We start from the raw sequence: 17362 nt of genomic DNA on the forward strand, positions 1-17362 counted from the left end.
TTGTGAGAGAAGATGGCAACTTCGGTTAGGTTAAAATAAGTCTGAAGTATAAATTGAGCGTTCAGTAGAGACGTAGGAGATGTTGAAGTCTGAGTTTCCAAGAGAGGAGAATCAAGGGCAGAAGCCTCGGGGGAGAATTTTAGAGGGGGCGTATGTTTGAATTATTAATTGTTCCTTTTAATCTGACTTCTCGTTCTATTAGTGTAGATAATTTAGAGTTGATTATATGCTATTATATACTCCAGGGATTATTATTAAGCAAATAATGACGGATTTGCTTATCCTGTTGTAATTTTAGTACCTTGGGTGACAGAAAGAAGCTGCATAATTATATCCAGCAACTGAAGGAAATTCATGTTGATGCAATGAAGGTAAGAAGAATCTGAGTTTATTATGTTTTTTTGACTTTTTATTTTATTCTTTAAAAAAAATTTTTTTTTCTAATGTTTATTTTTGAGAGAGACAGAGAGAGAGAGACAGAGTGCAAGCAGGGGAGGAGCAGAGAGAGAGGGAGACACAGAATCCAAAGCAGGCTGCAGGCTCTGAGCTGTCAGCACAGAGCCTGATGTGGGGCTCAAACTCACAAACAGTGAAATCATGACCTGAGCCAAAGTTGGACGCTCAACCAACTGAGCCATCCAGGCGCTCCCTATTTTATTCTTTTTAAATAGGCTTTATGCCCAGCACGGAGCCCAGCACAGGGCTTAAACTCACGACCCTGTGATCAAGACCTGAGCTGTGGGCACCTGGGTGGCTCAGTCAGTCAAGTGTCTGACTTGATTTCAGCTCAGGTCCTGATCTCACGCTTAGTGAGATCAAGCTTTAAATCGGGTTCTGGGCTCTGAGCTCACAGGGCAGAGTCTGCTTGGGATTCTCTCCCTCTCTCTGTGCCCCTCCCCTGTTAGCACATGTGCCCAGGTTACTCTCTCTCTCTCTCTCTCTCTCTCTCTCTCTTTCTCTTTCTCAAAATAAATAAATAAACTTAAAAAAATAAAGACAGGGTGCCTGGGTGGCTCTGTCAGTTTAGTGTCCGACTCTTGATCTCAGCTCAGGTCATGATCTCATTGTTCATGACTTTGAGCCCTATAGGGCTCTGCGCTGTCTGCACAGAGCCCGCCTGGGATTCTGTCCCACCCTCTCTCTGCCCCTCCTCCTCCTTGCTCTCTCTCAAAATAAATAAATAAACTTAAAAAAAAAAAACAAAAACAAAAAACCTGAGCTGAGATCAAGAGTTGGATGCTGAACTGACTGAGACACCTAGATGCCCCTATTATGTAAGGGTCCAACTCTTTTTTTTTATTTGTTTTTTAATGTTTATTTGTTTTTGAGAGAGAGAGAGAGAGAGAGAGCGAGCAGGGGAGGGACAGAGACAGAGGGAGACACAGAATCTGAAATAGGTTCCAGGCTCTGAACTGTCAACACAGAGCCCGGCACAGGGCTTGAACCCACGAACTGTGAGATCATGACCTGAGCCGAAGTCAGACACTTAACCAGCAGAGCCACCCAGGCACCCCTGTGAGCGTCCAACTCTTGATTTAAGCTCAGGTCTTGATCATGTTGGGCGTGAAGCCTACTTTAAAAATAAATAACTAAATAAGAAAGAAAAAACATTAAAAAAAAAAAAAAAGAATGGGAGGAAATCTGCTTCTCAGTAATAGAATTGTAATTGATTTTTATATTTCTAAACTGCATTTTCTCAAATAAGCACAAAATATTTAAACCAAAAGAAAAACTAAAATATATTAAACATACAGAAAAGTGTAAGTAGGCAACTACCTAGCTTGTTAAATCTTAATATTTTACCTAATTTTGCTTCAGATCTGTTGTTTTCAGAACAAAATGTTAGAAACAATATAGTCTTTTTTTTTATTTAAAAAAAATTTTTTTTAATGTTTTATTTATTTTTGAGACAGAGAGAGACAGAGCATGAACGGGGGAGGGTCAGAGAGAGGGAGACACAGAATCTGAAACAGGCTCCAGGCTCTGAGCTGTCAGCACAGAGCCTGATGCGGGGCTTGAACTCACGGACCGCGAGATCATGACCTGAGCCGAAGTCGGCCGCTCAACCGACTGAGCCACCCAGGCGCCCCAATATAGTCTTTTTTGTACCCATTGTAGATTCTGTTTCCATCCATTCTTCCCCCAAAATAAGTGCCATCTTGAATTGGGTTTATTCATTTTCACAAATGTTTTTTACTTTCACTACATGTATATCTATAGCTATAAACAATGTATAGTGTTGTTCTACATGTTTTTTAAGCTTTATAAAAATTATAAACAGTAAGTAACCTTTTAAACTTTCATTTTACATCGCTTTTTAAAAATTATTATTATTATTATTATTATTATTATTATTATACTTTTGAGCATCCTCCACATCGACACACATAGCTCTGCTTTCCCCTTAGTCAGAGAATAACTTTTAAAGTTGTACTGAATTTTCTTGTCAGCTCCGGTAAACTTTTGTGTCAAATATTAGTCCACAGGGTGGATACATTCCTAGAGTTTCATCTATCAATAGTTCTTATTAAAAAAAAAAAAAAATTTAACATTTATTTATTTTTGAGAGAGAGAGAGAGAAAGACAGAGCACGAGTGGGGGAGGAGCAGAGAGAGACAGAGACACAGAACCTGAAGCAGGCTCCAGGCTCTGAGCTGTCAGCACAGAGCCTGACACAGGGCCTGAACCCACAAACTGTGAGATCATGACCTGAGCCAAAGTCAGGTGCTCAACTGACTGAGCCACCCAGGTGCCCCTCAGTAGTTCTTATTTTTCATCTCCCGGCCCCTTCCGGACATTCAAGGCCCTGTTTTTTGGAATTAGTGTCCCAAGAATCATTTTAACAAGTGGTCAACTGCCCACCCTCCATCTCAGAAATTCCGATTGTGGGAATTTATAGTAGGCCTGTGAATGTGCATTTTTCACAGACTCTCTGGTATCATAATTAATGTTTCTTGATTGACTGGTGACAGAAATTTTATCTTATTGTTCACCCTTTTGACTTCTGTAGGTTAAGAAAACTTAGTTTCAGACCTGGAAGAAGGTGTAGGGTATCTAAATCCCCTTTTGCACCCTTTTGCAATGATCATCATGTACATTTTTCATTAGCTGTGTTTGGTATATTTTGTACAGTATTTGAGTTATCTCAGATCTCTATGAGAATACATATTTCAATTTTACTCTTGCCAGTTAGTCTGCTTATTTCCCATTGAAAATCATGTTGGAAAAAAAAATTTAAGATTTTATTTTTAAGTAATCTCTACACCCAACATGGGCCTCAAATTCAGAACCCTGAGTTCAAGAGCCACACACTCCCCTGACTGAGCCAGCCAAGCTCCCCATGTTTGAAATATTTAATAAATGTGTTTGGTTCAGTCCTACAATAGTTTTCTTTTATAGGCCAAGTAGTGGTTCTTATAGCAAGTATTTTATTTGAATTAATCAAATTTTAGCCCTTTCTGAAAAAGTTACCTAATATTAAAATACCTCATTCTTTTCATGACAAATTAAATAGGGTGATCACTTATTAAAGATTATATTTAACAATTTTGTCCTGCAGTTGGAAGAAAATTGCCTGCAATCTATTTTGTCCTTCATTCCTTCATGAGAAGGGCAGCACAGAGTATTCTCTTCAGATAGGACATAGATAAGTTTTCTTTATTAGGTGAGATCATCTCAGATGATCTCTGTTACCACATTTTCACAGTGCAACAAAATTTGTAACAAAAAAATTTTTTTTAATTGTTTTTTTACATTTATTTATTTTTGAGAGACAAAGAGAGATGGAGCACAAGTTGGGGAGGGGCAGAGAGAGAAGGAGACAGAATTCAAAGCAGGCTCCAGGCTCTGAGATGTCAGCACAGAGCCCGACGCGGGGCTCCAACCCACAAACCGCGAGATCGTGACCTCAGCCGAAGTCAGACGTTCAACCGACTGAGCCACCCAGACACCCCTGCAGCAAAAATAATTTTGAAGTAATGTTCAAGACACCAGTTTCGGGGCTCCTGGGTGGCTTAGTTAGTTGAGCGTCTCTTGATTTTGGCTCAGGCCATGGTCCCAGGGTCATGGGATCAAGTCCTGTGTCGGGCTGAGTGTGAAGCCTGCGTCAGATTCTCAGTCTCCCTCTGCCTCTCTCCCCCACTCACATCTCCCTCTCTCTTTAAAGTAAAGGTTAAAAGTTAAAAAGAAAGACAATCAGTGTCATTTGCTCACTTTTATTCTTTCTACGTTTCATCAAAAACAGAAAACTGTTGGGGCGCCTGGATGGCGCAGTCGGTTAAGCGTCCGACTTCAGCCAGGTCACGATCTCGCGGTCCGTGAGTTCGAGCCCCGCGTCAGGCTCTGGGCTGATGGCTCAGAGCCTGGAGCCTGTTTCCGATTCTGTGTCTCCCTCTCTCTCTGCCCCTCCCCCCGTTCATGCTCTGTCTCTCTCTGTCCCAAAAATAAATAAAAAATGTTGAAAAAAAAAAAAAAAAAACCAGAAAACTGCCTAACCATATTTATAAATTATAAATTACATTTGTTGCAAATAGATTTTGAAGTTCCTAAGTACTTTTTGGTCAGTGAGTCACTGTATAGTCATGAAATTGATAGCTTTAATGATTTTATATATTTTTTAATGTTTATTTTGAGAGAGAGAGTATATATACACAAGTGTGCAAGAGTGAGTGAGGGGGAGGAGCAGAGAGAGGGGGAAAGAGGGAATCCCAAGCAGACCTGAGCTGAAATCGAGTTGGACGCTTAACCAACTGAGCCACCCAGACACCCAATATAGTTTATGATAGTGATAAAGTGACTTTATAGAGCAGGTGAAAAAAATTAATACTCACCAGTCATAAATCTAATCTTTGTTAATATACATTACATATTGCTTAACAAAGGTATAAATTCTAGTCATTACTTGACTCAGGCTGTTGATGCACAACTTGAATTGAGCTATTTTTTTTAAATTTTTTAATATTTATTCATTTTTGAGAGACAGAGAGCGCAAGTGGGGGAGGGTCAGAGAGAAAGGGAGACACAGAATCTGAAGCAGGCTCCAGGCTCTGAGCTGTCAGCACAGAGGCTGACGCGGGCTCGAACTCACGAACCATGAGATCATGACCTGAGCCGAAGTCGGACGCTCAACCGACTGAGCCACTTAGGCGCCCCTGAATTGGGCTGTTTTTAAAGGAAATGACTTCCTTATCACTAGCATGTTCAAATGTTGGACCAGATGACCCCTTTAAGCTTCTTTACAGCATAGAGCTTTTGTAATTCATATTTTGTATATATCTATATATGGGCATGGTACACTTTAACTATAAGAATCTTAACATATGTATCTTGGGGCACCTAGGTGGCTTAGTCCATTGAGCCTCCAACTTCGGCTCAACTCATGATCTCACAGTTCCTGGGTTTGAGCCCCTCGTTGGGCTCACTGCTGTCAGCACAGAGCCCGCTTTGGATCCTCTGTCCCCCCCCCTCTCTCCGCCCCTCCTCCCATTCATGCTCTCTCTCAAAAAAATAAATAAACCTTTAAAAAATATTTGTATTGGGGCGCCTGGGTGGCGCAGTCGGTTAAGCGTCCGACTTCAGCCAGGTCACGATCTCGCGGTCCGTGAGTTCGAGCCCCGTGTCAGGCTCTGGGCTGATGGCTCGGAGCCTGGAGCCTGTTTCCGATTCTGTGTCTCCCTCTCTCTCTGCCCCTCCCCCGTTCATGCTCTGTCTCTCTCTGTCCCAAAAATAAATAAAAAACGTTGAAAAAAAAATTAAAAAAAAAATATTTGTATCTTTGCAATGGCAGTTCAACAGTAACCATTTAAAACATATTTGAGTTCCTACTGTGTGCCAGGCATTACGCTGCGTGATGAGTTCTGAGAATATGGCAGTAGACAAGGCCCTTTGCCTCCCAGAATTCCATACATTTTTAAGGAACTTCGTGGAAAAATTTGAAGCAGTTTGAAAATCATTCATCAGATCATTTATTAAGTTCCTTTTTTCTTTTCTTTTTAAAAATTTTTTTATTATTTATTTTGAGTGAGTGAGAGAGAGAGAGAGAGAGAGAGAGAGAGAAAACACAAGCGGGGAAGGGTCAGAATCCCAAACAGGCTCTATGCCATCAGCTCAAAAGTCACAAACTGCATGACCTAAGCCGAGATCAAGAGTCGGACACTTAGCCAAATGAGCCACACAAGGGCCACTCCTTTTTTATTGTCTTTCTCTTTAAAAGGCGGTTATGGATAGTTAAGATGTATCTTTATTTTAAGAAACATTGAGGGACATTAAATCTTCACCTGTATTTAACCCTGTTTAAGCTTAGAGTAATAAATAATTGTAAAATTTATCTTCACTAAGTATAGGTATTTCTGAGTGACATTGAGTAGTACAGAATTTCATATTCCTACCCAAGATTTCTTATCTATATGGTAGGAAGCTTCCCTTTCTTTCTTCCTCACTCCCTCTCTTCCTAATGGGTACCATATAGATACATTTAGGAAAAAAACAGACACATTGTCTATAGCAATAAGGCTTATATGATCTGAATGAGTGTGTTAAATGAGTACGTTTAACTTGAATACAAGACTAACTTATTAAAGACTAATCAAATCATATACACAATAAAAAAATTGAATTCCTTATTTTTCTATATTAGAATCCATTAAGAAGAAGTAAAATATACCCAGATCCAATATACTTGATCTGTCTGGTAGTGATACCTAAATAAGGTAATGATATTAATATCTTGTTATTTCCTGTAGAAGTATTCTTACTTGAGAACAATTGAATAGCTTTAATTGTGCACTGTAGATAGGAACGGCTGCACAAAAATTTTAGATGGAATTATATATTGTTATTGATATTAATTTAAACATTTTCTAGGTAATTAATGATCCTATCCATGGCCACATTGAACTCCACCCTCTCCTCATCCGAATCATCGACACACCTCAATTTCAGCGGCTTCGATATATTAAACAGTTGGGTGGCAGTTACTATATTTTTCCAGGCGCTTCGCACAACCGATTTGAGCACAGTCTAGGGTAAGAAGGCAGTTGATGGGGAATTTACAGTTATGTAAGTACTTTCCTTATCTTATGAAATAATGATCTTATCGTTTAGAGAATAGTTTTACAAAATGGTAATAATATCCATATTTTGTTGAGAAAATTGAGGCTTTGATTTACCTTGCTATATTTTATGTATTTAAAAAAAATTTTTTTAATGCTTGTTTATTTTTGAGAGAGAGAGACAGAGAGACAGAGAGACAGAGCATGAGTGAGGGAAGAGCAGAGAGAGACAGAATCCAAAGCAGGCTCTAGGCTCTGAGCTGTCAGCACAGAGCCCAATGCGGGACTTGGACTCACAAACCTCAAGATGATGACCTGAGCCAAAGTCAGACGCTTAACCAACTGAGCCACCCAGGCGCCCCTATTTTATGTACTCTTATAAACCAATTCAGATCCTCACTGGAAAGATAATGAAAGTGTCTATTGACAGGCCATTTCGATGACATATTTGTTTAAACATGGGTTGGTTACTGATATAACTAATGTTGTAAATTTTATTATTTAATTTTCCTGTTTAGTCCTATAAAGAATTGTCCTTTGAAACCAGATAACATTATTTAAAAATTTTTTTTTTTTTAACATTTATTTATTTTTGAGAGAGAGAGAGAGCATGAACAGGGGAGGGTCAGAGAGAGAGGGAGACAGAATCTGAAACAGGCTCCAGGCTCCGAGCTGTCAGCACAGAGCCTGACGCGGGGGCTCAAACTCACACACCGTGAGATCATGACCTGAGCCGAAGTCGGACGCTTAACCGATTGAGCCACCCAGGCGCCCCGAAACCAGATAATATTCTTAACCTAGCAGGAAATGTGTAAATCAGAAGAGCATTCACAAGCGTAGAAAAGGTGGCACCTCTGTTACAAACAACTAGTTGAGAATTTGGTCTGCTTTTCCATTATAGAATCTAGAACCAGGAGAACATGGGCTGGGGTGGAAAAAACTAGACAATTTTCTAGGTTTCATGGACTACTCACACTGTTTTACGTTTGTTTGTTTGTTTTGAAGTGTGTGTGTTTTGTTTTTGAAGTGTTTTTAATTAGCCAGAAGACAAGTGTCTATTCAGATGTTTATTCATTCATCAGCAAATATTTATTGAAAACTTACTAGGCCCTACCAGACCAAGGTAGCAGTTGTCCCAGCTTTGTGGAGCTAGGGTTTAAGCAGAGAAAGAAAGATACTGTATTCACTCAGGAATTACTTTCTGAGGGAAGTGCTAAAAGTGCATTTAACATTTGTTGGGCACTTTATCTTCAATCTATGTAACAAAACCAGAAGTCCTGCTTTTTTGAAAAAAAAAATTGTGGTAAAATACACAGGATATAAAACTTACCATCTTAACCATTTTTAAGTGTACTTCAATAGTGTTAAATATATCCATATTATTGTGCAACCAAACTCCAGAACTTTTTCATCTTGCAAAACTGAAACTCTTCTCCATTAAATAACAATTCCTCATTCTCTTCTCCCTCTAGCCCCTGGCCATCACCATTCTGCTTTCTGTTTCTATGAATCTGACTACTCTAGGTGCCTCATACAGTAGTTATCTATTTGTGACTGGCTTAATTCACTTAGCATAATTTTCTCAAAGTTCATCTATGTTAGAGCATGTGTGAGAATTTCCTTCTTTTTTAAGACTGAATAATATTCTTTTGTATGTTTATACCACATTTTGTTTATCCCTTCATTTGTGAGAGGACATTGGGTTGCTTCTACCTCTTTGACTTTTTTTTTTTGAGAAAAGTTTTTTTTTAATGTTTATTTTATTTTTGAGAGACAGACAGAATGTGAGTGGGGGTGGAGCAGAGAGAGAGGGAGACACAGAATCTGAAGCAGGCTCCAGGCTCCAAGCCCTCAGCACAGAGCCTGATGTGGGGCTCAAACTCATGAACCATGAGATCATGACCTAAGCTGAAGTAGGACGCTTAACCAACTGAGCCACCCAGGTGCCCCATGAACTGCGAGACCATGACCTGAGCCAAAGTCGGACGCTTAATCAACTGAGCCACTCAGGCGCGCTTGAAAAAAGTTTTTATTGCAAGCACAGTGAGCATAAGGAGACGTCTTCTCACACGATGTGGCCACAAGGTCTGCCATTAACTAAATCTCTTTGACAACCCTTTATTGGTTTAAATCATATTAATTACCTTCTTGCTTTCAGGTGTACATCATTTCTGCCATGTGGGACATTTTCTTGGGAATATATAAGTAGTATTCCATGTAGCCTGACAAATCCTCAATGATCACATCATCCACTTAGACTCGAGCTTGCCCAGAACAGGAGCAGGGAGAGCCAGACAGAGTTCTGGTGCAGAGTGACTGAGTGCTGCTAGGAACAGGGGTGTGCTTATACCTCTTTGAGACACTGCTTTCAGTGTTTTTGGTTATATACCACGAGTGGGACTGCTGGATCATATGGTAATTCTAGTTTCAATTTTTTGAGGGACCACCATATTGCTCACAGCAGTTGCACCATTATACATTCCCAACAGCAGTGCACGAGGTTCCAATTTTTCCACATCCTGCTCAACATTTGTTTTTTGGTTTTTTGTTTTGTGTGTGTGTGGGGGGGGGTTGTTTGTGTTTTGTTTTGTTTTATAGCTTTTCTAATGAGTGTGAGGGGGTATTTCATTGTGGTTTTGATTTTGCCTTTTTCCTAATAATTAACTGATTGTGAGCCAATAGGTCCTGCTTTGAGGATTCTATTTGTGTTTCTGCCTAGTTCTCAAACCGACTATTCTGTTAACTTGTTGTAGAAATATATTAAAACATTTGAGAAACATATTAGAATTCTTGAGTTCCAGAAGTATCATCTTTCAAATGGAAGAGTGACTTTATGTTGTTTTGTTTCGCTTACTCTGCAGCGTAGGGTATCTAGCGGGATGTCTTGTTCGTGCACTGCGTGAGAAACAACCAGAGCTGCAGATAAGTGAACGGGATGTGCTCTGTGTTCAGATTGCTGGCCTTTGTCATGATCTCGGTATGCTGTACAAAGAACCAAAGTTGTTAACATCAAACCATAACAAGTTATCTCTTTTTGGAATTAAAAAATCTAATAATGGAAAGAAATATGAAAGTTGTGTTTAAAAAATTTTTTTAATGTTTACTTATTCTTGAGACAGAGAAAGACAGAGCATGAACGGGGGAGAGTCAGAGAGAGGGAGACACAGAATCTGAAGCAGGCTCCGGGCTCCGATATGTCAGCACAGAGCCCGACACGGGGCTCGAACTCACGGACTGTGAGATCATGACCTGAGCTGAAGTCAGATGCTTAAACCAACTGAGCCACCCAGGCGCCCCTGAAAGTTGTGTTTTAATTCTGCAGTTAACATTAATATAAATGTGCCATTGCTTCTTCCTAGAATGATTCATAAGCTCAAAGCTTTGCTATTATTTTTTGTGGTCTTTAAATGTATTTCCCACATTAAACAATTTTGCTACAAGTTATATGAAAGGACTTTCTTTTTTTTTTTTTTTTTTGGATATTTACATTTTTAATTTTTTTATTAAAAAAAAATTTTTTTTTAGAGACAGAGAGTGTGAGGAGCTGGGGGTGGGGAAGAGGGAGGGAGGGAGACAGAGAGGGAGAGAGTGAGAGAGACAGGGAGAGAGAGAGAGAAAGAGAATCCCAGGCGGCTCCATGCTGTGGAGCCCAATGTGGGGCTTGATCCCACAACCCTGGGATCATGACCTGAGCTGAAATCAAGAGTAGGACACTCAACTGATTGAGCTACCCAGGTGCCCCAAAAGGACCTTCTAATAGTGAGATTTTTGACTACTCTATTTAGGATGATATGAGTTTTATCTTTCCTTTATTCTTTTTGTTGCCATTTTCTGTCAGTTACTTCATCAAATTCATTCTTCTCATACCTAAAATACATAATCTTCCCTAGCAGATTAACAACACATTTAGAGAACTCCATTTCTCTCCTGACCCATGTGAGGTCTTAGACCACTTTAAGTAGAATATCATCCTTCTTTGACAAAGAAAGAGAAAAGACGGGTGCCTGCGTGGCTCAGTTGGTTAAGTGTCCAACTCTTGATTTTGGCTCAGGTCATGTCATTATCTCACTGTTTGTGAGACTGAGCCCTGAGCTGGGCTCCACCCTGGGCATGGAGCCTTCTTGGGATTCTCTCTCTCCTCTCTCTGCCCTCCCCCTGTGCATATGCGCTCTCTCTCAAAATAAATAAATAAACTTAAGAGAGAGGGAGAGACTGTCCTCTTTTTTACGGGAGTTTTCAACCCCATGTCTTTGTAGTTTATTCCTACCTATTGGAGGATCCTGAGAGTTTGTGTGTGCCCTTAGGGTAGAGAAAGGGAGGTATCTGTGTTTGAACAGCCAGATTCTCAAGGGCATAAGGCACTCTCTTTAGCATGCCCCTTGGAGATTTCAGCAGGACCAGTACCACTCCTAGATGATAAATTTAACAGATTCTAGAGGGGATCATTGGGAAACTTTGTCAGTGTCTAGGAGTCTGAGCACGGCATTAATGAGCCTTTTTCTATAGGCTGTGACATGCAAAAAGGCCCAGGGCTGGTCCAGGTGGGGTCCCTCTTTAGCCAAGTAACTCACTTCAGAAATTCTGATAATTACAGAGTTGTGTGTCAACAAAGTTTCATAGTATTAAATGAGTGGAATGTTAAAATCACTTATGAATAAGATAAACTAGTGATCTCCACTTTTGGCTGCCCACATCAGCAGTAAAAACCCAAGCGTGTATATTTATTATAAAACGTATTATGTAAATTATACAATTTACATGAAAATAAATGTTTTTAAAAGGATGAGAGTAGAAAAATAAAGTTTTATTATTTTCTTCCTCCACCTCAGTGGATGATCTTAAAATGACTATTCTAATATAAATATTCAATCTGAAGATGCCAATGTTTTTCATTAATATTCCTTTTAGTTACACAGAACTGTCCTTTCATCAGATGTATGTGAGCTCTGACGACTCAAAGACCCCTCCATGGGCAGTTCACTTTCCTATATGTTTTTGTTTCTTATTTTCTTGTTTTAGAAAATAGGAAGGAAGGATTTTTGTTTCTCTTTGTAATGTACTTAGAAAGTATTAATTTCTGTTGATATTCCATTTTCGCTAAAAAGATTAAAAAATAGATTCACTTTTTACCAGTTTACAAGCAGTTTTAAGGCTTTTGTTTTTTTAGGTCATGGGCCATTTTCTCATATGTTTGATGGAAGATTTATTCCACTTGCTCGCCCAGATGTGGAATGGACGGTATGTTTTCATATATTCAATAGTCAATAAAGTAAAGACTATTTAAGCAACCATTGCTGTGTTATAGTATACTTCCCCATTACAGTTTTCAGGGTGCAATCATATACAAATATATAATGTTTCATTTGATCTCACAGTAGTCTATAAAGGAAGAATCATTATCTCCATTTTTATAAGTGTAAAGGAACTTGAAGCTCACAGAGGTGTATTGAACTGATACACAAAAAAAATCACAAAGCTGTTAAAGGGTGGAGCCAGCAGTAGAAAACCAGGTTTTCTAGATGCTAATTTAATGCTTTTACTATTCTATCATATTATTGAAAAGTAAAATAATAGCTAACTCCATTTTTATCATGAAGTAACTGATACCAGCCAAGTTTCATTGTTTATATTAAATGAACCATTTTATAATTAGGGATTTGGAGGTGGCTGACCCATATTTTTGGAATCAGGTTTTGGAAAGTGAAGTTAGGCTGGCTTCCACACTGTATTTCTGGAATCTGGAGTAAAGGATATTAATATGTACTGAATCCTCCTTCCATGTCAACCTCTATTTCCTTCCTTCCTTCCTTCCTTCCTTCCTTCCTTCCTTCCTTCCTTCCTTTTCTTTCCCTTCCTTTCCTCCTGCCTTCCTCCCTCCCTTCCTGCCTTCTTCCCTCCCTCCTTCCCTCCCTCCTCTCTTTCTCTTCCTTCCCCTCTTCCTTCCTCCCTGTTTCTCTTTCTTTCTTTCTTTCTTTCTTTCTTTCTTTCTTTCTTTCTTTCTTTCTATGTTTTTTAAAGTAATCTCTACACCTAACATGGGACTCAAACTCATGACCTTGAGATCAAGAGTCACATCTTCTCCCAAATGAGGCAGTCAGGCACCCCTATTTTTTTTTCTTTTTCTTTTAAAGGAATAATTCAAGGGGCAGCTGGGTGGCTCAGTTGGTTAAGCATCTGACTCTTGATTTAGGCTCCCGGTCCATGAGTTCAAGCCCTGCATCGGGCTCTCTGCTGTCAGTGTGGGGCCTTCTTCGGATCCTCTGTTCCCTCTCTCTATATGCCCCTCCCCCACTAGCTTGCTCACTCTCTCAAAAATAAATAAACATTAAAATTTTTTTTAATTTAAAAAAATAAAGGGATAATTCACATATAGTAAGTTGGTACCAGTCTTAATTTTTTTTTTTTAAGTTTGTTTGTTTATTTATCTCAAGTAATCTCTACACCCAACATTGGGTCCAAACTAATGACCCTGAGATCGAGAGTCACATGCTCTACTGACTGAGCCAGCCAGGCACCATGGTTTAGTGAATTTTGACAAATAGATATATCCATGTAATCACTACCCAAGTCAGGATAAAAGATGTCTTCATCTTCTTGGAAAATTCCCTTATGCCCCTTCTCAGTCGATGGCTGCTTCTCCCTCCTCACCTTCTGATTTTTTTAAATATAGATTAGTTTTGGGGCGCCTGGGTGGCTCAGTCGGTTAAGCAGCCGACTTCGGCTCAGGTCATGATCTCACAGTCCGTGAGTTCGAGCCCCGCGTCAGGCTCTGTGCTGACAGCTCAGAGTCTGGAGCCTGCTTCAGATTCTGTGTCTCCATCTCTCTCTGACCCTCCCCCATTCATGCTATCTCTCCCTGTCTCAAAATAAATAAATGTAAAAAAAAAAAAAAATTAAAAAAAAAAGAAAATAAATATAGATTAGTTTTGCCTATTCTTAGATTTCATGTAAGTAGAATCATATCATATATACTCTTTAGTGTTTTGCTTTTATTCATACAACATGATGATTGTGAGATTCTATCATGTTGCATGCATTACTGTTGATCCCTGCGTATTGCTGAGTAGTATCCCATTGTGTGAGTAAATTGTGACTTGTTTGTACTTTTCCCCTTCAATATAATTTGGGTTGTTTTCACTTTTTGGCTATTACAAATAAGGTTGCAAAACATTTTTATGGAAAATGTTTTCATTTCTTTTAGGTAAAATACCTGAGTAGAATTGCTAGACCATGGAGTAGGTGCATGTTTACTTTATAAGAAACTGCCAAGGGCATCTAGGTGACTCGGTCGGTTGAGCGTCGGTGTCTGACTCTTGATTTAGGCTCAGGTCATGACCTCCCAGTTCATGGCATACAGCCCTGCACTGAGCTCTGCACTAACAGCACCGAGCTTGCTTGGGATGTTCTCTCTTCCACACTCTGCCCCTCCCCGACTTGTGCACACACGCACCTGCGCGCATTCTCACTCTCTCTCTCTCAAAATAAGTAAATAAACTGAAAAATTAGGAAAAAAAAAAAAAAAAAAAAAGAAACTGCCAGACCTTTCCCCTGTTGTTGTACCATTTTGCCCTCTGTTAGCACTGTGGGAGATTTCCTGTTGTTCTGTAGCTTCATCATTTCATTTTTTAGATTAGCCTTTCTAATGAGTGTGAAGTGGTATTTTGTGGGGTTTTGGGGTTTTGTTGTTTTGTTTTCTCTTTTTTGGCATTCTCTGATATATGCTGAATACCATTTCCTGTGCTTTGTTTTTTTCTTGTGTGTGTGTGTGTGTGTGTGTGTGTGTGTGTGTGTGTGTGTTTTAAGTTTATTTTTGAGAGAGAGAGGAAGTAAGTGTAGGGAAGGGGCAGAGAGAGAGGGCCCCAGACAGGCTCTGCACTGTCAGCACAGAGCTGGATATGGGGCTCGAACTCACAAACTGTGAGATCATGACCTGAGTGGAAATCAAGAGTCTGAGGCTTAACAGGCTGAGCCACCCAGGTGCCCCCCTGTACTTTGTTATTGATGTATCTTCTTTTGTGAAGAGTTCTTTCAACACTTAGCCCATTTAAAAAATGTTGTTGTTTGCTTTTTGATTGTTGATTTGATTAATTACTTATATAACTATGTAATAGTATATATAGTAACTATATATATAATGGTCAAATATATGTATTGTGAATATTTTTTCTTCAGTCTCTTACTTGCAAATTCATTCATTCATTTAAGTAATCTCTACAGCCAATGTGGGGCTCGTACTCATGACCCAAGGTCAAGAGTCACATGCTCTTCTGACTGAGCCTGCCAGGCACCCCTCCAATTCATTAAAAAATTTTTTTAATATTTATTTATTTTTGAGAGAGAGAGAGAGAGCGAGTGCATGAGTGGGGGAGGAGCAGAGAGAGAGGGAGACACAGAATCTGAAGCAGGCTCCAGGCTCTGAGCTGTCAGCACAGAACCCAATGCAGGGCTTGAACCCACGAACCGCGAGATCATGACCTGAGCTGAAGTCAGATGCTTAACCAACTGAGCCACCCAGGCACCCCTTGATTTTTTTTTTAATGTTTATTTTTGAAAGAGAGAGATAGAGCATGAGTTGGGGAGGGGCAGAGGGAGAGGGAGACACAGAATCTGAAGCAGGCTCCAGGCTCTGAGCTATCAGCACAGAGCCCGACACGGGGTTCGAACTCATGGACTGGGAGATCATGACCTGAGCCGAAGTCAGACACTTAACTGACTGAGCCACCCAGGCACCCCTCCAATTCATTTTTTTTTTTAATGGTACTTCTTGAGAAACAAATTTTAAATGTTGATGAAGTATTCTGGTTCTTTAATGAACTGAGATCGATAGTTTCTCTATAGTTTTGCTTCCTGGGAGCCTCATACTAAAGGCCATAAAAGAATTGGAATATTGCCCCGTGCTCTTTTTCTTCCAAGTATTAACTTCCTGCTGACATCTGCCTACTTTGGTCGCTCTCCAGTACTTTTAGGAAGTTGTCCAGACTTAACAGTTGTTTTCTTCAGCAAGGCTGATCTAAATAGGATCTACTCAGCCATTTCCATGTCTTTTATTTATATGTTTGACCTTTTGGGGCACCTGGTTGGCTTGGTTGGGCATTGTTATGGGATTGAGCCCCACGTTGAGCCCCACGTTTGAGTCTCTCTCTCTCTCTCTCTCTCTCTCTCCCCCCCCCTCCCTCCCTCCCTCCCTTTCCCCCTCTGCCCCCTCCCCACTCTCTCTCTCAAATAATACATACATACATATATATACATACATACATACATAAAAATAATAGATATTTGGCCTTTCACATATAAGTCCTTAACTCATGTGGATTTATTTTTGTGCATGTGCATAGTAGAAATCTAATGTCTTTTTTTAAAACATGGATGATTGTTTACTGAACAGTTCATTCTTTCCTTACTGATCTATAACACACCCCCAACATTTATTAACTTTCCATATGTGATGAATCCTTCTGGATTCTCTTCTATTTCACGCTTTAATTATTATTACTTTATAATAACTTTTCATCTCTTTTCTTTTATTGAGTATCTTTGGCCATTTGCCCTTTATTATAAATTTTATAATCTTCTCCATAAAGGTCTTCTATATCTTTTGTTATATTTACTCCTAAGTTGCTTATAATTTTCATTGTAATTGTCCATGTTATCTTTGTGGGACTTAAATTTTTCTGTATAAATAACATTTTTTTTCGGGGTGCCTGGCTGGTTCAGTTAGTGGAGTGTGAGACTCTTGGTCTCTGGGTTATAAGTTTGAGATCCATGTTGAGTGTGGAGATTACTTAAAAATAAAAATCTTTAAAAAAAGTAAAATTTTTTCTGAACCATTTGAAAATGAGTTGTAGATATACCCCTATATTCCTAAATACTTCAGTGGGTATTTCCTAAAAACAAGAACATTCTCTTACATAACCTCAGTACAGGTATCAAAATCAAGACATTAATACTGATGCTATGCTATTATTTAGTTTATAGTTTCTGTCAAATTTCATCAATTGTCCATGCAGAAAAGGAGAAAGAAAACTTTATTCCTCCCCAATCCATACATAAATCATACTTAGTTGCTATTTCTTTTTAGTCTCCTTTGATCTGGAACAATTCTTCAGTCTTTATCTTTCATGATCTTGTTATTTTTTTGAAGAGTACAGGTGAGTTGTTTCTGATATGTCCTTTAGTTTGCAGTTTTCTGATACATAGTGTCAGACTATGTATTTTTGGCAGAATGCCACATTATATCTTCTTTAGCATCAGAGGCAGGGAAACTGTTTAACATAATGCTGGTGACATTAACTTTGATCACTTAAGGCAATGTT

At 39.3% G+C, this 17362-nt stretch overlaps 1 protein-coding gene across 1 annotated transcript in view; it reads left to right on the forward strand.

Annotated features, from left to right (window-relative positions):
- The window catches only part of SAMHD1 (SAM and HD domain containing deoxynucleoside triphosphate triphosphohydrolase 1), a 51042-nt gene that overhangs the window by 14599 nt on the left and 19081 nt on the right, over positions 1-17362 (forward strand). The window contains exons 3-6 of the mRNA XM_042931028.1: positions 299-371; positions 6862-7022; positions 9911-10026; positions 12217-12287. Coding sequence (XP_042786962.1) covers positions 299-371; positions 6862-7022; positions 9911-10026; positions 12217-12287 — 421 coding nt within the window. The remainder of the gene's footprint in view (positions 1-298; positions 372-6861; positions 7023-9910; positions 10027-12216; positions 12288-17362) is intronic.

Source organism: Panthera leo, chromosome A3, assembly GCF_018350215.1.
Source record: "Panthera leo isolate Ple1 chromosome A3, P.leo_Ple1_pat1.1, whole genome shotgun sequence".
Taxonomy (NCBI): domain Eukaryota; kingdom Metazoa; phylum Chordata; class Mammalia; order Carnivora; family Felidae; genus Panthera; species Panthera leo.